A 24,019-nucleotide genomic window follows, 5' to 3' on the forward strand; every position below is an offset into this window, starting at 1 on the left:
CACATGATCAGTGTAATTCCAGTATTACCTGGTCTTTTAGCTCATAAACAATTAGGTTCTGAGTCCACATGATATTACACTTGCTTGTCAGTACTGGTCAATACAGTGAAACAGTTTGCAGCCAGACAGTTTTTTTCTTAGAAGGTGGTACATACTCTTAGGGCGCATTCACACTGGCGCTATTTGCTCCACTTTAAACGAACCCTGGTCCACTTCCACAGGTGGTTTGTTTGGAGTGGTGTTAACGCTCATTTGAACTCTGGTGCGGACCAGACGAGCGAACCCTGGTCCGCTTGAAAACTGGGGCTCTTGGTTCACTTGCAAGTGAACCCTGGTGCGGTTTGCTTACTGTGGGAAATGCAAATGGACTATCCAGCAAACCAAAGAGAGGAAGTGAATCAAAGAGAGAGAGTGACGTAGAGTGCAGTGCATTTGGGTAGAAAAAAAACAAAGTCAACAGCACAAACTGGGAGAAGGAGAGGTAAAAAAAGAAAAAGTTGGAAAATGTCTCGTGGGTAGACTTGGAGTAATGAGGAGGTGCAGGTGCTTATTGATATATGTTCAGAGGACTATATATCACAGTTGCCTGTGGCTACCCACAAGAACCATGAGGTTTTTAAAGGGGATGGATTTCCGTTTTCGGTCCTGGCCAATCGATGAGCCGGGTTTTCTTCCTCATGCTTTTTTTCTTCCTGGTCAGTGGTTGTTTTGGGGCAATACCGCCCCCAAACGAGCAGCTGTTGTAACTGCATGACACTGTCCAGGCGGTTTGGTCCACTTTAAAAAGAGCAGTGTGAAAGTGAACCAAACCAAATGAAGGCCTAATTGAACCGAGTCCCTCAGACTATCGTTGGGTGACTTGACCAGGCCTTGAGTCTCATCCAGCATGTGAAAACTGGGGCTGATTGGACTGTGTAAGGTTAAGTTGCAACAGCTTCCTGTGTCATGTCCTATCGTCGAAATTTGCTGCTTTGCCATGGCAACAACGTTTGATGAAAACTCAAAATTTAATAACTTTTCATAGTTAGGTCTTTAAGATTTATCTCAAATTTGAAACAATCCTGATTAGAGTTTGAAAATCTTTGCATAAAATACATGAAAAACACACAAAATTCAAAATGGCGGACTTCCGTGTGGGTGAAGTTGATGAAACCCAATGAGAAAGATGTCCCAAAATAATGAGAGCAATGTGTATACTGAATTTTGTGAATACCAGAGCAACTTTGTTCCAACTAAGGCTTTGCATGCATTAAGGGTGTTATGGAGCCCACTAAACACACATGAACAAGATCACTTTACATTTCATTATGTTCACAGGTTTTGATGTATGTGCCTAGTTGTCGAGAATACCAAAGATGTCAAAAATTCGTAAAAACGCTAAAAGTAATTGGGGGGTGCTATAGAGCCGATGTGCCATGCCCAAGCTGAATTGCACCACCAAAGTGAATTACTTACTAGTCTGAACTAGTCGTGAGTTTTGTGCATTCTAAGGTCCTCAAACATGTGTTCATACAATGAAAATTAAACATGAATCTCCAAAGCTAAAAAAAAGAGAGCAATGATCCACTCAGATGATGTGAACATCAAATGAACTATGGAGCCTGCTGGCCACGCCCGAGACCACACTGGAGAATATTGTCATTTTCACCAGTTCTGCAGTGAGGGCCAATTTCTGTGAGTTTTTCAAGCAGCGTTTGTGGAAAAATAATGATCTCTACAAAAATAACAGGTTCCTCACACTTTCAGTGCCATGGATTGTTGGGCCCTGGCATTTTGTTGCTCGGGCCCTAATAATAGCAACACACCAAGTAACAAGAAGTATGTAGCTGTGTGAAAAATAAAGCAGTCCCAAAATGAGTCCTAAAAAGCACACCAGCAAGTTACATCCCCTGCAGACCATTAACCTATTTTTAGGCTGAATGCTTCCTCACATCACTATTCAGGATGCTTCGTCTACGTCCAAACTGACTGTAAATCACTCGCAGCAAACTGAATTAGAAATTTAATTTAGTGGTGTTAGTGATGCTAACAGGATCTTTTCTCTGCAGAATCTCACAGTGCTTCATTCATACGTTTAACTGTCTGTTGACAGCTGAGACAGAAAAGTATGTAAAAGCCGACAGCACTAACACAGCGACAGGCCAACGAAAATACTAACAAGGAGCTTAGATTTGATTCAGTGTTGATGTAGACGCCTGTGGCTTGGATGCAAAGCTGCAGGAGTATCTCCTTAATTAATCTCTCCTAAGTCACTGCCTCAGTCTCGCTTCTCTTAACTTCCTTTCCTACATCATTGTCTCCTTTTTCCTTTCTAATCCTGTTCTTCATCACTCTGTCCTTCTTTCTCTGGTCTGTTTCCTTTTCTACACGTCTTGCAGACCAGAAAACAGACCTGAGACTCAGCAGCTGTCTCTTCCCTCATCCTCCTTGTTTTTATTGTTTGAATATAACGTATACATTTAGACTGACATGTATAGTCTGCTGTCTTCTGCTACACAGACATGCGAGGCCCTGTTGTATGTCGACACTTGTCCGTACCTGCGTGTTTCTGAGACAAATTATAGTTTCTGCACTGTGAGATTAAGGCGACTCTGACTCAGATTGGTTTTGTAAGTGTTTTGTTGGCCAGTTCCACAGTCAAGACTCTACTGTTTTCTGTCCCACAAAGACCCGAAATAAAAACTGAAGCATTGCATCACATTGAAGGTTTGGCTGCGTAGTTTTTCCCCTCTGCACAAAGACGAAAGCTCTCCATCATTTTCTAGTTATTTGCATTTGAATTATTGTCTCTCTTTTATACTCTGATATATTTTGGTTTTGGCTCGTTGATGACACTCTTGTCCACAATAACTAACACTCAGTGGTTTGAGGTTTAGAGTCTTGCTTCAGCACTTTGACAGCAGACTGACAGACAAATCAGTTGCCAATACGATCAAGTGTTTGACCTTTGATACAAGGCGCCCCCTCTACCCACTGGGTGATCCTGCCACCTACAATTATGATGATTTCTTCCACTGTTTGCAGTTAGAACTCGCTCTGGGGGAGAGTGTTGGCTAAATGATGTCTCCAGTATTAAATATCAAATGTTGGGTTAGGGCAGGGTGGAGTGTGGTGGGCTTGGCTGCACACAGTTACGCTTGGATGGCTTTGGATTGAGACTGAGTTTGTCTGAGTCGGGTTGAGATTGGCTGGCACTGTGTTTGTGTAGGTTTGGCCCGGTTGGCAGGGGTTGGCCAGGGCGGGAAGCAGCCTATAGGCCCCGGAATATGCAAGAGTCCTGCTTCTTTTTTGGCTGAAGTCAAGAGCATGATGGCAACAGACATCACACCAGGGCTTGCGGTGATTAGCCAGCGAGACAACGCGCCAACCAAGCAGCCATCCAGCCGACCGCAAGCAGCCGGCCACCTACCACACACCCCGAGCGCGCAGTTTGTTTCTATAGCTACGGAGTGACTGTCTGCATCACCGCGGTTACCAGGGGACGTTGTGTCTGGAGGTGTCTGGATTGTGGGAGACAGTCAAACGTCAGAAGCAGATGTGGTGTCGCGTTGGCTCGTGTATTTACATTTTAGGCGTGTAGCCATGTGTCTCTCATGCAGAGACTTGAAGGCTGGGGGGGCCAATCAGGAGGCCGGTTCACTCTGAATCCATCCATCCTGACAGTCAGGAGGGGAAACCCCGATCTGAGGGTGCAGAGACTGACAGAGAGTTTACAGGATTTCTGCTTAATCCTGTAAACTCTGACACTTTGACTAAATCAGTCTTCTCCTACACTGATCTGTGAAACTCTGATTACCTCATACAGTTATGGAAAGTTGCTCAAGTTGTATTTAAAGGTCTAGTCTGTAGGATTTATGGGGATGTATAGGCAGAAATGAGAACCAGATGCTCCCCCTTTTCAGTACTTTGGTTCTGTCTTGGTTGCTATGATATGGAATATTGGCGATATTGGCATGTATTAGCATACATGTTGGTATAAGGTAGCACTAAGAACTTGCTTTGGATGAGGGGGAGGGTGAAGCATGCAGGGAGAGAGGACAGACCCGCCGCTCTGTGTAGGTTCATGAGAGGAAACAAGAGGAACCATGAGTGACATGTGTATGGTGATTTTTGCAGCCGTCATAAGTATATCTTGATTGGTTGAACAGAGCCAATGCAGCACTGGCAACCGCCATTTTTGAAAACCTGTGAGCCATGTAAACAACACGAAACACAAACACCAGCTTATGTTGAAAAAAATGGAAGAAAACATAGAATATGGCCAAACAGGAAAGTCCAGGCGTTACGTGGAAATACAACACGATTTTGACTTGTGAAATGAAAGTGACGTCACCAGTCGGCGGCCAGCTTACAGTGTTTCTCTTTAATAATAATAATGGTGCCAATGCAGACAGTAAAAAGGCCACTGAAGGTCTGGAGTTCTCGGGGAAGCTCCCCAGAGGGCAGTTCCTCTAAGAAAACGAAAAGTCTGAAAACGCCTGATGTCACTGGTGCACGCTGCTGCTAGGATGGGCCAAATCAACTCCGACTGGCCAGGTCAGAAAACATATCAACGTCAGGTATGAAAGTCCTGCAAGACAGAGACTGGGGTTTATCAAGGTTTGTTCACAAATTGCTTATTCATCTCAGATCCATACAGCAATTCACCGAAAGAGCAAAACAAGCATGCCTCCTTCTCTTTCGAAAACGTTCCACTTTCAGTGTGTAGGCTATTAGGTCAGAGGGTGTTGCTGTTGTTTCATGTAGCGAAGGGGATTTTGAATATGGTAACACGCAGATAGTGGAAGAGGGGGAAAATGCCTGCCTAAATAGCGACCAATGGCAGGTTTGTAGCCGCAGTCTACATCCGGTGAGTCGGTGAGTCAGACGTTTCAGATGTCTCAGATGTCTGTGAGTTGTTAGCAGTTTCACCAGTGAGACATCTCACCTCTAAACCTCTCAGCTGGTTTCAGTTTTTACAAAATGATCAAAGAGTCCAAAAACGTGATGCTTTGTGTGTCAAAATCTTTGGTTTTCTTCTCTGTCTTGTTAAATATCTCCCAACCCCTCAGATTTATCATGGGACCATTTAAAGGAGCCTGACCCCTGGGTTGCAAAACAACTGTGGAGTACTGCTTACACATTGATGCATCAGTATTAATGCTCTGATAATGTCATTCAGTCAGAGGGTACATTTTTCTGCTGAACGACTGTTACATGTTTTTAATAATACTTATATACATGTACCTATGTTGTATTTTGAATCCAGGACTTTTACTTTGCAGAGAGCACTTGTTTGAGTACTGCAAAATGAAGTACAAATAACTTAAGGGATTACCTTAAATAAACATCATTAACTTAACAAACACAAAATCAACAGTCCAGGCTCATGAGAGCATTTGTCGTGAAGCTGTTTGCCCACTAATTTTAATATTTATTCAAAACAACTCAAACCAGTGTGACATGTTTGTACCGGTTTGACAACACACGCAGTTGAACTGTTCAACACAAGCTCGTTTACGTTTATTATAACGGAGACGCAGAGCGGATGGATTAGATTGTTTACAGAAGCACATGTGCAGATGACAGCTTTAACAAATATGTGTCTTTTCTGATTTGAGTTTTGACAGGTAACAAAAACACTCCTTTAGCCTAAAGACATTTAGAAGGCCTTCAGCTGAAGCCAAATTAAAATAAATCCACCAAACTGGAGTTTTTTTTACAGAAACAATCACGAGTACTCTGCAGAGATGTTACCTAATGCTCTGGTGAGGCCGTTGAATAAGACTCATTTCCTTGAAAATTACAACAGTTCCAAGAAACTTGAGAGTTTTTGATTTTATGTTTTCTTGTGATTTCTTAGAGAAGAATCTAAGACTTGTGACAAGAGCTGAGTGTAAAGATTAAAATGTAGGTTTTTATCTGTTACAGGAGAATATTTAAGTAGAAATGTGGCAAGGAAGAATATGATTTGGCGATTGTAACAGGATGCTAAAAAGCTAAAACATTTATGGTTTTAAATTCCTGACATTAGATATACTGTTAGTATAAGCCTGGTATTATTATAAAAAAAACCCTTCTTCTACAGAAACAACTCCTCCACTGTCTAACTTTGGTGAGTTAAGCATCTTAAAGCTGCAAAGATTAGTCGATAATTGGTTAGTCGGTCAAAAGAAAATAAATCGACAACTATTTTGATAACTGATGAATCTTTTCAGTCATGGTTCAAGCAAAAATGTTAAACATTTGCTGGTTCCAGCTTCTGAAATGTGAGAATTTGATGCTTTTATTTGCCATTTATGAAAATAAATGAAAAAATTGAGTTTTGAACTGTGGGTTGGAGCAAACTGAAGATGTCACTGTGGGCCCTGGGAAATTGTGATGAGCCAACGATTGATCGGTTACTCATGAAAGTCATCGGCAGATTAGTAGATAATGAAAATTATCGGTACTTGCAGCACTAATCTTAATTAGTATTCATAGGAGACCATAAAGTAAACACCTCTTAAGGAGCAGTGAACAAATGAAACATTACACTTTACTTTTTTGTGTCAAACACTTCCTTCAGTCATGATTCAGATGCTATATTCTCAAATGCATCTCTCTGTGCTACCTGAGTTTAGGAGAAGGATGGAATTCGCATATATTATTATCAATTAATACCACATTTAAAACTATTTCCACTTCAAGGTGCCATGACATATTTGAGTCTCTGTGTCGTTTTGATCTTTTTACAGTGAATGAGCGCCACTTAGTGGTGTAAGAGATGAACTGCATCTCAACACACTCCAGTCTTTTTAAGAAAACAGCAGAACTCCTCTAAGGCAGACATGAAATCTCAAAATACACACTAAAGACGGAAAATATGGCTATTGTGGTAATTTTTAAAGGAAGGTTAATACTGACTGAAAAGTATTTGGCTGATGTTGGAAAGCCTCAGTTCCTTCTCTGTAATGTGGTTCAATTAGTTGTTCGATGTGGGAAAAAATAGTATAATTTAAAAGAAAATCCCTATTATGAGAAAAACGGTGTCAAACCATACTAAAGTACGCTTTTGGTGTTTATCCTGGCATTTTCTTCCTTTTTTAAAAGTTTGTTTGGTTATCACCGAACTCAAATACCCTATGAAACTTAATTTAAGGGTTTCATGTTTAGGCTTTAGGGGAATATATTGGCAGATATGGAACATGGTATAATAAGCATGTTCTCTTTAGTGTACAATCATCTAAAAATAGGAACCATTGTGTTTTTGTTACCTTGAAAACTGGCATGTTACACCACCGTGTTTCTACAGTAGCCCAGGATGGACAAACCAAACACTGGCTCTGGATAGGACCCTTCACATTGTAGTTAGTAGTCCGTTCAGGAAGAGCAGCATTGGAAAAACACTCATTTTTGTATGTGAATCGGTGTTTTACTGGTTTGAATCACCTGGTCTGTTTGTTTTGGGGAGGTAAAGATCTCTGTGGATAATTTGGCCCCCAGTTAAAACCTCCTGAACAATGAACACTGAAGGAACTGGAAGTTCAGGTTTTGCACATGGGAGAAGTTTCAGTTTGTTGCAAACTGCAGTCTTTAGCACAAGATGCCACTAAGTGCTACACACTGATCTGTTAAAGTAATATCAATTATTGTGAAGGGGATTTTTTTGTGTTGTTTTGGGGTGTGTGGGGTGTAAAAACTACTTTCAAACTAAATCCTCAAGATCAGGAAACAGATAAAGATGTTATAAACCCTCCTTAGCAGGTCATTCCTGCTGTTCTGCAACCGCTACACCCTTCAGTGTGTGTGCTGTGGTCGGGCCAAAGCCGCCAATTTCACGGCTGTTTCACACCTGGTATTTTAATTTTGGTTCCCAAACATTTGGCTCATTCACATCTGGCACGCAGGGCGTGTGAAGGTGCAAACACAGAGGTTCATTCACGGTTACAGAGCGACTGAGCACAGACGGAGTTGGGACTGAGTATCTACTAGAGACAGAGACAGGGTTAGTTTCTTCCTTGCAGCAGGCGAAGTTACTCCTCAGGGACCTGTGGGTTACAACATGCTAGTTCCCAGAAGAGAGACTGGGACTGACTGGAAACACACACACACACAGACCGGGCCACCCAGATCTGAACCACCCAGGACCAATAGAAGCGTCATTATTTCATGGGATCAGTTCATGAGGGAGGTGGCTGAATGTCATAACTACACATCATCAGCTTCACACAGAAGCCTCATATCTGCCTTTTATTTCACCACAGCTGGCAGCTGCTGGAGAAAATGTTTTATACGACTGGGACAAAGTCAAACTAAATACAGCATGAAACATCTGAGGTTTAATGTCTTTGAGGGAAAAAATAATGATATTTAAAAGCAAAATGACGGTGTTGAGTAAGTGAGTGTGTTTTTCAGGTTACTATGTTACTAGTGCAAATGGGCGCCCATGCCCTGATCCAAAAGGTTTGACTCTCAGCACCCAGTAATTTGCTGGACAGGGAACAGAGAGAACTAATTTGTACCCTGCAGCTATCTGTATGTGGAGCTGGATGCGCTGGTATGATTTACTGGATTTGGGAGGAGCTGTGGGGATTTTGGCTTGGCAGATGTGTGACATTACAAAGCTGCTAACCACTCTGGATCCTTCTCATGAAAAAAAGAGCAAGATGGAGACCAGGGAGAGGGGGAGGAGGAGGAGGAGGAGGAGGAGGAGGAAGCATGTAGAAACTGGCTGAGAAGATGTAGTTTTTGGAAAGAAAACAAGTTCGATCTTCTCTCCCTAAACAACAACACAGTGTGGAGGACGATGGAACCACTGGGCAGAAGTAAGTTGTGAAAGTGTGCAGGGGCACTGCTAGGAATCTTGGACCCTCTGAGCTCAACAACACATTAAATATCTATAATCCCTGGCAGGTAGCATCGTTGCTGTCCTGCTCCAGGCCCCCTGAATCATTTAGGGGTCTCCCTCTAGCACCGCTGAACATGTGTAACTGAAAGAATGTAAAGCAAAGTGCACACGTGTGCTAAAAACCCTCCTGCTATGTCAGCAACTCTTCACAAGCTACCCAGCAGCATATAAAAAATAAGCCCACAATTACCAGCTGCAATGTTAAAGTTATGCACATATTAAAGGAATACTTCACCCCCCAAATGACCAGTTGTACATCAGTTACTCACCATATGTTACGTTGAATTCAACAAGGGAACTTTTTTTCTTGCACGCCTCAACAGTGAATGGTATGATACGTAGAACCCGAAGCATAAAGTACCTAGATCACAGTGTAAAACTGAACCACTACATCACTGATCAAGACTGAAGACCTAAGTGTAGGTTAAGCTAGCTAGCTAACCCAACAAATTTTCAGGATTTGGTTTTGGTTTTGGAAAAGGGGAGAAACGCAGATTTCCTTGCAACCTCGTCAGTTAACATGTATAGCTCGAAATCCACAAAACCAGAATGAAAATAACAGAAAGCTCAAAATGACTGCATGAGAGTCTGTCAGCGTTGCGAGGTCGGAAATGTAGGATTATCATACCAGAGACTCAAAATTATCGTATTTTGAGGGAAATTATCGTACATCCGTCATAACCAAAATAACAATCCTACTGATGCGCTATAGACAAATGTAGTCACTCTAGTGTTTATTTTTTTGGTTTACTTTTTTTCCATTTTCCTTGCTTCTGTTTTTCCTCTTCTTCTTCTTGTTCTGTTTTGAATCTCATTCTCGCTCGACTTCCTGACGGGTCCTAGCGCCTAGTGGGGCGGGTACACTGCATCTGTTCCCATGTGACATGGGAACAGATGCCTTCACATTTGCCTGTGGTGATTAAATTGCAACCTATTGTGTGGCTGCAGTGGTCTCTAAATACTGGACAAAGACATTGCTGTCTCCATTAGTGCCTTAGGGTTTTTTCACACATGGTCCTTTTCAGCCTTCGAATCGGACTCAGAGCGGTGACTCGGCATTTTTTGTGCAAATGTGAACACTCCAAGAGAACTCAGACCCCTCTGAAGCGAACCGAACTCAGAGTTTGGTTCGCTTCAAGTCCGCGGTGCGGTTCACTTAACCTGTGCCCTATGAACATGGGTCCGCTTTGTCTTTTGCCATTGTATTGTAGCCCTCCAGGCGTGCCGTAGACACTATTTCAGTGGGCTGCATAATAAACACAATGGAACCATGGCCACAGGTAACAGCATGACCAGTGGACGAGGAGTACTTTGGTCTGACGATGAAACAACTGCACGTCTCGAGGAAAACATCAAACAGCAACTGTCCACAAGGCACAGAAATGCTGAGGTGTTCCTCCACTTTTAAGTTCATAACCTCACTGCAGTGCCACGTCAAAGTAAAAACTATATCAGCATAAATTATATATAGACTACAGTGTGAACAGAAAGAGGACTGAGGCCCCAATCAGAGCTGAAGTGGACCAGAGAGAGAACTGAGTCCTCTTTCATATGAACTGACAATGTGGATGCAAGAAGAAATGAGTCTCCTTTCTGTCTGTCCACTTTTTGGTCCACTTCAAGAGGACTGAGTTCGGTTCATTTAAAAAGGACCAAGTGTGAAAACACCCTTAAAAACAAAGCCACAGGAAAGGTCCAGGTTCAAAAATACCCTTCCCTTCCCTTCCCTTTAGGAGACAGGAAAGCGCATAAAACACAGTTTAGTCTAAAATTCAGCCGCAGTTTGGAAATACAAAAGTACTGTATTTTTGGATTTAACCTGCGAATAGATAGATATATTGAAAAGAAACATTCCTCAGGCACTCACAGAGAGAAAGTATATTAAAAGGTTTATTCTTTATTTAAAAAGACCGGTTTCCACCTCACAGTGTCTTCAGCACGGTCAGAGGGTCAAAGACTTTTACATTCCTTTTATCATTGCTCTGCCTCAGAGTGCCTGAAGAATATTTCTTTTTTGTGATTTTCTTTTCTATCTTCAAGGGCACCTGAACATTCCTCTAAGTTACTGCATATGAGACTGACTGAGTACTTGGCCTCAGTTCTTTTTATATTCAGACAGCACCATATTTTATACCTAGATTGTATTGAATTTAACCGTTTTCATGCTGAAATCTCACCAAAGAATTCAAAGTTCATGTAAGAAAGTTATTCTCCAGAGAAACTGAAAGAGACAATTCAACCCCAAATCAAAAATACATATGTCTTCTCTTACCTGTAGTGCTCTTAATATAGATTGTTTTGGTGTGAGTTGCAGAGGGTTGGGGACATCGTAGAGATGTCTGCATACTTTCCAATATGATGGAACTAGATGACACTCAGCCTGTGGTGCTCAAAGTGCTAAAAAAAACATTTGAAAACCTCCTCAGCAATGTCTCTTTACAGGAATCATGACCTGGTTACTCGAGATAATCCACAGACCTTGTTGTGAGCAGTTTCATGTAAGATTTTTTTTCTTTCTACTGAACCATATCACCATAATGGAATTGTGCATCTACTCATCAACGAGAGGTGTCCTCCTTGGCTAATGCGGAATTTATGGTTCTGCGTCAAATCAACGCCGTAGCTACAGCGTAGGCTCCATGTCAAAGCAAAGCCTACACTGTAACCTACGCTGTAGCCTGACGCGCACCTCCCCAGAAATGAAACTACACATAGCGGTGACGCAGACCTCATGTCTGTTTCTGTATACTGACACCATTTACCTCAGTGGAAAGAAAGCTTTTATTTACTTAAATTATGAAGACAGTAAAGGCTCCACTAAAATAGCATTTTAAGTCTTGTGGGTAATTTATCCTTCAGGAATTTTTAATTCGGCATTTATCCTGGCTTCATATCAGAAGAGGAAATCTCTGCTTTTCGCTAGGCTAATTTATACAATGTAAAATGCCATAGGCTTGTGCTAATAACGTTAGGGTGTTGTATGTGTTTGGAAAATGTATTTAGTATGACAGCTGTTTTGTGAGTGAACCTTGTGAGTTGAAATGGAGCCAAATTATGTACTGTTACCTTTGCTAAAGTCTGCCATTGTCCCTGGTTTAATATGAGAGGAAGAAAAGATCGCTAGCTGCTAGGCTAATTTATACAATGTCAAATACCTTAGGCTTGTGCTAATAACGTTAGCATGTTTTATTTGTGGGGAAAATGTGTCCAGATAAAGACAAGTGTTTGTCTTTTTGTTATAGTGAAACTGATTTGTGTAGTTGTGTTTGAAATTGTCTCTATTAAGCCATGTTTAATGTGTGTTTAATGTGTGTTTTGGGTATGTTTTGAATCTAAACTTTACAGCACTTCACAGAAACCTCCGCCGCAGACTAGTGTTTTGGAGGTGTAACTGCGGAGTGACAGACACCATTGCACAAGTATAAATGCTCACAACAGCATAGGCCACTTGTGTAGGCTATGGCGTAGGGTCTGCCGCACAACTATAAACCCCACTTAACTTTCACATTAGCTAGCTCAGTTGTGTTTGGTGAGCAGTGATACGGCTGTCGGATGCAGTTTGGTAGGAAAATAGTTCCCATCAATCATCTTTTTGTTTTCTGATTGAGTCTGATTTTTGCCTTTACAATTTTGACAGTGACATCCTTGAATACAGCAAAAAACAAAACAACAAAACAAACAACAAAGACACGGGAGATGACTTTGGTCTAAATTCGCACTTTATTCCTAACACTTACAGGTTTGTTTTGTCCCCGTTTCCCTGGCCCCTTAAAACAACAGGCACACAGATAGCGATGAGTTCAGGGACAGTAGAGAACAGTTTCAAACCCAAACGTTTCCAACAGAATTAGGTTATAGAATCAACTCAGACAGAGAGAGCCTCAAGGTCAAAAAACAGCATATTGTAAGCATACTTCAAAACAGAAAAAAGGACCCGAAAAACAGATACTGAAGCTTACAGAGCAGTGTTTGTTTCATCTTTTATGTCCACCATCATCATCACCGCCACCATCATCATTAGGCTATATTAAAGAATACTTTTAGAGTTTACAGCCACCATAAAAACGTGGGAGTTGCACAATGCGGAGAAAAAACTAAATCAAGGTGAGAAGATACAGTGGAGCTCTTTGGTTTTCACTATTGAGGTTTTTTTCTTTAGCAGTAAAATCTATCTTTGCTGTCCTCTTAACCTTTGGATTTAAGCTGCATTGTAGAAAAAATAGAAAGGAAAACGTTTCTTTAACTTTCTCCTAAATAAAGGAACAATAACATGGGGCAAACAATATCGACTGAAATTATTCTCTCTTTTTTTTTCACTCTATTGTCAGGTTTTACTTTTTGTGTTCTCAAGGCCAAAAAAGAGTCTTTTATGTGTCACGGTGACTTGGAAAGTTGAGCAGAGTAGTAAAATTAACATTCACAGCCACAGAAGAACTACAGTAGAAAACTGTCAAGGCCTGAAGTGCTCTTATTATCTGACAGTGTTTTTATATTAACAACAGACGCTGGATACCTTTTATTTTAGCAGTTTCGGTCCCTAACAAGAATCCTGAATGTTTATATACACATGGAATGACTGTGAGTGTGTGTGTTGTGTCGGTAGTGTAGCGTCTCACTGCGGTAGTTTTAACTTTGGTATCATTCTCTGTCCACCACAGCAGAGTCGGACTACACAGGCACACAGACAGAGCTGCACTGCTGTCGGAGACAAAACAAAAAAACGACAAAAAACGCAAATCTTAAAAATATAAATTTGTATTTTCTTAACTTTAGTTTGACATCCACGTTTTTTTAAGCTCCGCAGTGGATATTTAACAGCCCAAGGGTCAAGCATCACATTTAAAACATAACGTGTATTCTAAGTAAAACCTGAAGTTCAAATGTTTTCCTCCGACAGCAGTGACAAATATACACACACCTTCCTCTCTACAAAACAGCCACATCCTCAGCACAGAGGACATGGTGTAATCTGTAGGTTAAAGCCATAAGAACAACTGAAAATCTTTGTTTCTCCATCATCTAACTTTGCTAGGGCCAGTTTCACATCCCTCACTCCTGAGTTCAGACAAGTCACATCTCTTTTTTATTTTTATTTTATTTTGTCATTAAAGCTTGAGTGTCTATTTGGTTTTTTCATCAGAGTATCAGAGGTATGAGTTAAAAGCCCCTCGTCTGTGAAGAAGAGACGGAGGGAATCAGAAAGCTTTTAAGAGAGCAGAGGAGGAGACGTGAACGGAGGAAATTCACTCAAAAGGATGGAAATGTTGAGTTTTAAACCAAACATAGGACAAATGTTACAACGTGTCAAACACTGACTAGTTTAACCAGATTGGAGTGTGTGAAACTGAGCTGTTAGTATTTCATAGTCAGTTTACTTTACTTTCCAGTTACAGAGCAAACCAGACTTTCTATTGTCCTGAAGCAGCAGGACTGAGTTGCACAAGCTATTTGTGAAATCCATCGCTAAGTTTGTTTGTGAAGTTCTTAGAAACCACTAGTTAGTTTTAGACATGTGATCAGGTTGCACCAGTACGAAAAGATTTAGTTGAGAAGACTTTAGTAATTAGGACTTTGTGAGGACACATCTGTAGGCTAGCGCCGTCTCATCAGGAAGTCAAGGCTCATTCATACTCCCTTTACATACGAAAATAGATATGTCTGTTTCAAATGTTGTAAACATCACTGCCCTTATACTTCCCAGTATCCTTTATGATGGCATAGATACAGCCAATTGATGGCACAACAGTGCAGAGTCAAAAAAATTCAGACAACAAACAACGCAACGGTGGACGAGGTTGTAATAATCTACCTTTTAACAGAGGTAGTGTTGTAGATGGCCATTAAATGAATCCGGACATGTGAAGGGAGAATTTTTTTCATTACGTCACTAATTCGTCCTGTTCTGCCTTTTTTAGAAATGTCTTTGTCGTGTCCTTTGGTCATATGTTGCTTGACGTAGGCTACACTGTCCCCACGATCTCTAGTGGTACTGCTCTGTTTCGTTCATATCCATAAGCTTTCAGAAAATGTTCACAAATACGGACGAAATGAGCACAGAGGATGGACAGAAGTCTCTGTCCGTGTCTCTATACGTACCTAACATTGAGCATAAATGAGCCCTTAGCATCACAAGCTAACGGCCACAACTTACAGTTTTAGGGGCTTTTTTTTACTTTTAAACTTGACTGCTAATACTTCGTAAATGTAGATATGATTTTATTTTGTTATTTGCGTGAGTGATCAACTGTGAAATCCGATATGTCAACCATTCTGCATATTAGCTCTTTTAGTCGTCTAAACAGGTCATATATTAGCAAGCTAATGTTAGCTTTTTCAGTTAGTTCCGTTAGCTATGTAACGGCTACATAATGGCAGTTACTGGGTGTAAATAGTTAGTAACAACTAACATATACCTAAGAACCAATTCGTTTGGTGCAGATAAGTTTAATTTAGTAGCCTAATGTGTACCGTTCCATTTAGTATACACTAATCAACCACATTTTGAATTAACAAAGAGCTGGTGCAACTGAAAACAATATAAGTTTGATCCAAAATGAGAAACCCAATGTTTCCAACTGGAGATTAAAAAACAGTAACACACACTCCAGGTTCTGCGAGAGATTGCAAATATCAGACAGTCAACGCTGAGACAAATTGCCCCCACAAAGTTAATTTTAAAACAGCATTTTCCTCCGTCACAGTTTCCCTGCTACTTTCTCTCTGTCTCAGGTTACAACAGTCTTTAAGTTTGGTTTTGCTTTGAAACATTCGTTTGGCATTTTCTCTTCTTGTCTTGATCTCAAGAACACCCCTCTCTCTGCAGATACAAGCCTCACAACAACCCCTGAAAAAACTATTACAAAGATCCAGAAAGACATAAATAGGATCCAATAAATACATAAATAAAGAGTCAATAAATAAAGGTGAGAGACAAAGAAGTTAATAAAATACAAACGGACCATTTTTCCCTATCCCCGAAAAAAGCACACACCTCCCTCATACAATAAATACAAATATTTTTTTTTCCAACAAAGAGCCCGTGAGAGATAAAGAGTTTTAAAGCTTTTGGTTCTTAAATCAAGTCGTCGTCTTCGGTCGTCATCATCAAAGGTAATAGTCCCAGCCTTTTTATACATCAGCAACAAGTAAGAGCAGTTGAACATAGATTATTTCCCCCCTACAAAAACCTAGAAGAACTAATGGATACATTCCCTCTAAAAGTGGACGTTAACAGCCTTTAATCCGTCTCAGACGTGAGCACCCCCCCACTTCCCTCCCAATATCATCTTTATCATTGGTTGCCTTCAGTACCTGTGTGTGTTTGATGAAAGCTTTCTCTGTTTTCAACCTGGACCTCTTTTTATTATTCCATCAGAGTGATCTTTTCTCACAAAAATATCGCCAACTGCTTCACTGTGGAGCTTTTTAAAAGAAACATGTTTTAGCTCATTAACGTAAAATCAAACATACTGTATTGGTGATAATTTATCAACAGTTTTTAGATACTTGAACACTGGTATGCCTTCACTAATAAAAACAGCACAATATGAAAAATCACTGATCCTTAAAAACTCTACCTTGGTGATACATTCAATGGAAATTAGAGTTGACTGATGATCATCTAGATGTGCTGTACATACTTGTTTATCTTATTCACAGTTATGTTAAAAGGTTTGGTTTCCAGGTCACATAACTTAATAATAATATAATAATAATATAATATAATTAATATACAGCCTGTTCTCATTCCTGGGGCATCAAATATTGCAGCTTGGTCAGTGGCCGTCAGTTTCTGATTCTGATACACAAGGCACCCTACAGCATCTGTACAAATATACCAGGCTTTAATTTAACTCTGATGCAAACCCATCCGTGGCAATGACATTGTATAAAGAGCGAGACAGTCCAAGTTTGGCAGGAGAGGGGGACGGAGGGGTGGATGACTCAACCAAGCACAGGACTTTCACCCTGGAGATGGGTGTTTGTGTTTGTGAGAAACACAGGTTAAATTTACTTATTTTAACCCTAACCATGATGTTTTTTTCCTACCTAACCAAGTAATTTTATTGCCTAAACCTAAAACAGTTTTGGTGAAAGCTGTTTCCTTCGCCTGATATCGGACAGAATTATCAACTCATCACACTGTGTTTCCATCGTTAGTCTGACATTGCGTCCACTCTATCCGATTTTTGTAAGGGAAGGAGGTTCGATTTCCTCTAACCAATTAGACCAACATATCCACCTAAATCTAACATCATTTTAACTCCACACTGATGTGTAGCCATGCCAATGTCGGGTGATATTGGGATAGCATGTCAATTAAGAACAGCCCGGATAGCAGCTTCTATCTTGTCCTCAGCGCTCGCCATTGTTCTTATAACTCCTCATTGGTTCCGGCACACTGCTTGACAACAGCAAGACAATGATGTTAGTCCTGTCGGTGGTGCCAGTTGGCTAATTGAGGACCCCTGCATTGCTCATTTGTTGTTGTTATTTACCTGTGAAATTACTGTTTCATGTCACGATGCCAGACAAATCAGTCAACTTGTACTTGGGGTAGTGGTGCCGGTTCAAATGTCTGGACTCAAGCAAATGTTTCCCATGAACATGGAAGATTAGTTTGAAAAGACACTATGGATGTGACGTGTGGAAATTGACCTGCCATCCCTGAGCGTCCAAGACGACGCTAGTCGGGTACCTAAAGCATCCCAGTCTGAAGGCCACTGACCAAGCTGCTGTATTTGATGAGATGAGAGTGAGAACATGTTGGAATATGTGAGCCTGCTCTCACCTGCATTACAATAATACAACTTCAGGGAGAAACACATGACGTAAAGTTGAGATGACGGATTAGCAATATCGCTTATGTTTAAAATATCAGTAAATTGATTTTCATTCGTGCTGAAATGAATAGAAAACAGTGGCTGCCTGTTAAGTATGCTACATTAAAAATGAGCTATGTGGCCAAAAGAAGTCAATCTGTATTTTACACCACTTATTAACTTCTCACTCTGTAAAGAAACATCTGTTAAAAGATACGAACAAGAGCAACCGTACAGTTAAGCCTCAGAAGCCCTCTGCAGAAATAAATAGTGAAAGTTATCTGAATATAAATAAACTAAACTTGTGCTGAGTTTCACAAGGCGACAGAGGGATCACTTTGATTTTTGGAGTTTGTGTTAGAAATGATCCAAGCAGCAGGAGAGAACGTTGGAGACAATAAGTTTGATGGGAAAAGTCTGTGAAACGGGTCCAAGTTGAAAATGACCAGAGCTCTGCTTTCAAGTATCTAAAATAAACACTGGGTGACATTAGTTTGTTGAACATGTTTATGAGACATAAAGAGTGCGTTGTGTTTTACGGTTTGGTTTGGATGCAAGAGAATTTATCTTTATACCGACACATGCTCGCACAAGCACACACACGTTCCCACAGTCACACACAGCTGAGCCACACGTACAACTTGTGCATTGGTTTGGTTGTTCTATTTGGTTCTATGTCTAAAAAGTTTTGCTTTTGGTTTTCAGTTTTGGCTTTCTCACAACATTCTGGATCAACTAAAAAAAACTTTTTTTTTGTAATCTTGGAAGCTACATTTTCACAGTTATTTCCAACCATAAAAAAAAATAAAAACCCAGAGCACAACCGAAGAGACAAGAAGATATGAAAATAGGCAACACGTCGCCAAAACCCACCACCTGCCCACCCCTGCCCCTCCCTCCCTCCCTCCTTCCCGCCGCATAATAAGTAGAAAGCAATGAGACAAATCCATACATCATTAACAGACACACTATGGAAAGCAAAAACAAAAATATATATATTCTCAAAGTCAGTTTGTTGAGGTTATTCCATATTTTATCCATCCAGGAAAAAGTGAGAACAAAGCCGAGGTCGCTGGCAGAGGGAGGGAGGGAACGATTTCTGTCTGTCGATACAAGAACAGCAATCACAGCTAAAGACAAACAGACAGACAGGGCCTTACTCCCCCCTTTTCTCCCCTCGTCCTCCCCCTCTTTGTTTGTATTTGGTTTAGTTACGGTTCAGTCACTCATACATAATTAGTAGCAGTAGTAGTAGCTTTTGGTTTTGGGTTACTTTTTGGTTTTTTGGTCCGCCGCTTCGAGCGCACCTCCTCCTGCTCCTCTTCCTTCTATCTTCTTGCTTTTCCCCTGCAGCTTTTCATACCTTTGGCTCCTCCGCTCCTGACCGCTTCTCCTCCTCTTCTTCTTCTCCTCTTTTCTTTTGGCCCTTTGATCTGATCTTTGGAGACAAAGGAGAGGGGCAGATGGGAGGGAGGGATGGAGGGCAGGGGTTTGGGGGCAGTAAGGGGAACGCCGGTGCTTCACCTCTTTCTTTTGTTCTTTTTTTTTTTTTGGTTTGGACTTGCTTTGCTGTTTTGCTTGTAGTGTGTGTGTGTGTATGTGTGTGTGTTTTCCCTTTGACACTGCTGAGGTTTTGTCTGGACACTCGTCTCCCGGGCGAATCAAGAGACAACGCTGCCAGAGGCGATGCTTTGGTATCCAAGAGTGACTGTCTGGTGGTAGATGAGCAGTCTGGAAGATGACATGATGATGGTATGGGTGTGTATGTGGTGATGAAAATAAAAGAAGCCAAATAATGCTGAATAAAATCCCAAGACTGTCCACATCTGCCTGTGGTATCCTCTTTGTAGACTGTTGAGTGTGTTTACTTCGATTTGAGCAAACACTAAAGACAACAATGAGAATATTGATGATGAAATCCTGATAGAAAATGTTCTCTTTGCACAGAAAATTAGGATGTAAATAAAACAGCTAAACAACCACCAAAAAAAAGACCAATATATTTATTTTTACCTGGATCAAATAAGATTTTCCAACACGTAAGGTTGGTTTTATCCAATTTACATGCCAGAAGGGTGGGTTTTACCACATAGTATAATTTAATGAATACCAGAAAGCTCAGGCATTAACAGCAAAGTATACTACAGTAAGTATGGATTGGCATCTTTAGTGATGCTATAGTAATTATAGTGGTAAACTCCACCCATCTGCCACCCCAGGCTGGTGAAAACAAACGCTGCCTGTTCTACTGTAAGGTATGCATCACTGTAAAGAGAGAGGTAGGTAGATATGCTGCATGTGGGATCAGCTGTAAAACATTACATATCTGTAATACCATAAAGAGTGATTAATGGAAATTAATAGAAAAAATAGATGTTTTGTAAAACTGAAAATGAGAACAAAGGAAATCCTGAGTGAAATGGAAAATGTTTGTCATGAAGTGAAATGAAGTACTGACCTGATCCTGGACAGATCAGAATGCAAAGTCTTTTTGAACTAAAGCTTTTCTCTCCGTTTTGTTGTTTTTTTGTCTTTTTTGGTTTTCAGTTTTTGGTATTTGGAGATTTTGGTTTTCATCTTTGTAAGTGTGTGTTTCTCTTCTAGCATCTTTTCTCTCCTCTTTTGTTTTGTTTTTTTTTTTTTTAAATTTGGTTGCAACCACATGACCTTCCGAGCTTGTTAAACAAGTCTTTTCTTTTTGCCTCCCATTTCTCACACACAGTTTCGCTTCTCATCCCTGCCCTCAGCAAGTTTATTTTTTCTCCAGCCAATAAAAAGCATGCTGTTCGTTTCCCCGATGCTGAGCAAAAACACTCCTCAGTGCCACCTCTCCAGCTGTAGATCATTATTTGGTTTCAAATGTCCCCCCTCCGTTCTGCAGTTCTCTCTATCCTCTCCATTCTCCCTCTCTCTTTGCTTCCTCCCATCATCCATCTGTGTATATTTTTGGCTTCAGAAGACTTCAGCGGGGAGACAGAGAAAGAGAGAGACGAAATCAGAGATGGATCAGACAGAGAGATGGCTTTGGTTGAAAGGCGAGGTTGTAAATTTAGATTTTTAAAGCTCCTTTAACTCTTCCTCTTCCTCCTCCTCGTTCTCCTCTGATAAGAAACTTTGGCTGTCAGTGAGGGATCATTCGGCCATGGCCCCTCCCAAAGGAGGTGGCGAGGCTTCGCTGAAAGAACAGAAGGAGGCGGGGCTTGAACAAGGAGATGCGGACTCCTCGGGACACGAAGTCGGGCTCATGAGGTCGCTGGCGCCGGGCGGCGGAGACTGGGAGAAGGACGGACGGGGGCCGCACATTCCACCAACGCTGCTGACCAGTCCCATGGCAGGTGTGGAGGTTGTTGCCATGGAGCCGGTCACCATGGGGAGGAGGGTAGGGCGGTTGAGGAAGAGTGAGGGGCGGAGGGAAGGAGGTACAGCGGGACCCCCAGGTCCTCCCAGAAGCATGTGAGCGGCTCCCCCCTCGAGGCTGGAGATGGGCAGCTGACCACTGCTGGCTGCCAGGGCTGGTAGGGATGGACGAGAGGAAGAAGATAGAGGGAGTGTGGACAGTTATGGAGCGAGAGATAAGACAAGGGTTGAGATGAAAGGAGGAGGGAAAGAGAAAGAAAAAATGTGATAAATACAAAGTGACAAATGATGAAGAGAGGTAGAAAAAAGATGACGGAAGGGAAAAGAGTAAAAGGAAAAGCAGGACGAACGTAGATGTGGTGGCGTTGAAGAGGAAACAAACAGTAGAGATGGGACAGCAGTAATTGAGAAAAGACAGAAAAGAGGTGAAGAGAAAGATGGAGAGATGGATAACCAGGCAGAGGACAAAAAGGAAAGAAAATTTGTAGAAAAGCAGGCAGAGTGGATAAAAAAAGACAGGTTTGGAGGATAGAAAAAGACAGGAAGAAAAGAGACACATCAGTAACTAGAGATGCAGATGACGTGGGAAGACTGCAGAGTGACTAAACTGGCAGTTTTCATACATTCACTTATATAATGGAAATAAATCATTCTGGGAGTAAGCAGGCAAAAATGATTTAAGGGTCAGGTCACCCAAGTCACAACAAAACTATTTTCAAACGGATATCAGAATAATTTCGGACAGACTTTTATGAAAATAACTTGGTGACACATTTGCTGAAGCTGTCACTATAAAACAGACGGATAATGGTCTATTGCTTCTAATGGCATTTGCTAGAATCTAACTCAGCGCACCAAAAACAACCAATCAGAGCCGAGGAGTCTTTAAGGCAGCTGTCAATCATGTCAATCACTGCTCGTGAACGACGGCCAAACTGCCAAACTAGGCAGCGCTGATCAATTGCATTGCCTAATTCCCACCTCAAACATATTTTTGTGTACTATTTAGTTGTAACATGAGAAAGATTGTGACCTGGCTGCCAGGTTGGACCAGTCGGAACAGCTTTTCCATTTTACAGCCAATGGTACACTATAATATGTTCCTGAAAACATTTGGGGTGATATATACTGTGTATGTATATATATATCTATATCTATATATATATATATACAGTATATATGGTATTAGTTATTTGGGTGAACTGAACCTTTAGAAATAAATATGCTTCTATTTACATTTGGATATAAAAAATACTAAATCCTAAATTGCAAGAAGACAAATGATAGTCAGCAAAAGGATGAAGATGGAGATACAGTTATTTACTACACATGCACACAACCAGCTACATGATGCTATGAATGATGAATACTGAGTTGGATGCTTGTGAAAGTATGAAAATAAACTTCTGTCTCATTCTGCTGACTATCTGCACACAACATCAAGTAGCACCACAGAAAAACAAAATAAAATCATCAGTATGTGTCATACTGTTCACAGAAAAACCACGAGTGACCTAAAGAGGTTTACTTTAGATGTTACAAGGTGTTTTTCAAGGCATCATTATGTTATATAGCGATGAGAAATAAGATCCCAACACTGAAAATAATCCTGTATTTTCCTGCAGAATTACTGCAGCGAGCACGGCAGAATAAGCTGTCTATCAGTCAGAGCTCCACTGTAACAGAGAGTGACACCTGCCGACTTTTGAATTCCAGTGTAATAGTCAACACTTTTATCCATTACAGCGCCACGAGTGTAAACATTCATAGCTTGTGTGTGGCCCCAGAGGGATTCAAACCAGAAATCCTTTTCCACGTCAACACTTCATTTCAAAAACCCTCTTTTCACCGAGGCTCCTCTTTCTTCTCTCCTTCAGCCTATAACTCTATCAGAGCCGGCAGTGCCAGAGCTGCAGTTTCCATAACAGGCTGTATCCTTCTCATCAACACATGGCCTGGAGGAGGCTGGCTCTGAATGACGCCAGAACAGAGCGGGAGAAAAAGGGGAAGGTCTGAATCGGCGCTATAGGGAGATGGATCACATGACGGATTCAAAGCTGAGCTCACAGACTTTATTTGTGATGCTTAATTGATTTGGCAGCAGATCGTCTCTTTTAAAAAGGGGAATTTTGAGTGGAAACTAGTTATTTAGCCAACAGGCCTCGGTATAGAGAGGGAGGGGATTGTGCCTGTTCAACTGTTTACTGTAAGCTGACTTGGCCTCCTAAGCTTTGCCATAAGGGGCTCTTGTCACTCTGTGATAATAGCAGTCTATTGTATGAGAATCAAATTGAATCTTTCACCATACTGAGCAATTCAAAAAGTTTGTGCTGAGGAGGAGGAGTGAGAGCCGGGCTCGCTGTTGGCTACTGTCGTCTGAGAGCTGCAAGGAAATTCATTTTGGACAGAATGGATGAAGGGTGAAATGGGAAGTAGTCTTAAGAAATGGAGACTCATGAAGACTTGCTGGGCTGGAGGGGACAGTCTGCATGCACACACACATGCACACACACCTTGCATGGTAGCCAGGGGACTGCTGCCAATGAGGGCCTGGTTCATCCCTGTGCTTACTCCCATCAATGTGTTCCTGAAATGTGGACGGACCGCAAATTCACACAAACAATTCACACTTGTAGAGAAAGAGTTAGCAGGTTAGAGTGATGTAAACCCAGTAATTATGTCTCTTGTCTTGTGTTTGATGGTGTAATCTGGGCACCAGCAGCTTCTCTGACACTGTCTATCTGTGTCAAAACTGCATGCCTTAGCTTGTACATACATCTCCATGTGTGTGAGCAGAATTGCAGTCAAACTGGTGTGGCAGCAGTCTGACACACCTTTCAACAGCTTTTCTTTGCAACATACAGCTGCATACGTTTCAGGTGATGTCAAGTTTAACATGTTTTCATTACAGCTGATGGAGGGCTGATGGTTTCACTGATTCAGGAACAACCTAAACACTCCAAAATGTGTG

General features: G+C 41.3%; 1 protein-coding gene across 2 annotated transcripts in view; it reads right to left on the minus strand.

The window, feature by feature from the left end:
* Positions 1 to 19,269: 19,269 nt before the first annotated feature.
* The window catches only part of pou2f2a (POU class 2 homeobox 2a), an 85,232-nt gene continuing 80,482 nt past the window's right edge, over positions 19,270 to 24,019 (minus strand). The window contains exons 15-16 of one of the 2 annotated variants that reach the window (XM_033636274.2): positions 23,562 to 23,635; positions 19,270 to 21,203 (exon numbers count right to left, since the gene is read on the minus strand). In XM_033636274.2, the coding sequence (XP_033492165.1) occupies positions 20,824 to 21,203; positions 23,562 to 23,635 (454 nt within the window). In that variant the 3' untranslated portion in view covers positions 19,270 to 20,823. The remainder of the gene's footprint in view (positions 21,204 to 23,561; positions 23,636 to 24,019) is intronic. The other variant, XM_078175859.1, reaches the window with a different exon arrangement.

The sequence above is a fragment of the Epinephelus lanceolatus genome, chromosome 16, assembly GCF_041903045.1.
Source record: "Epinephelus lanceolatus isolate andai-2023 chromosome 16, ASM4190304v1, whole genome shotgun sequence".
NCBI lineage: Eukaryota > Metazoa > Chordata > Actinopteri > Perciformes > Serranidae > Epinephelus > Epinephelus lanceolatus.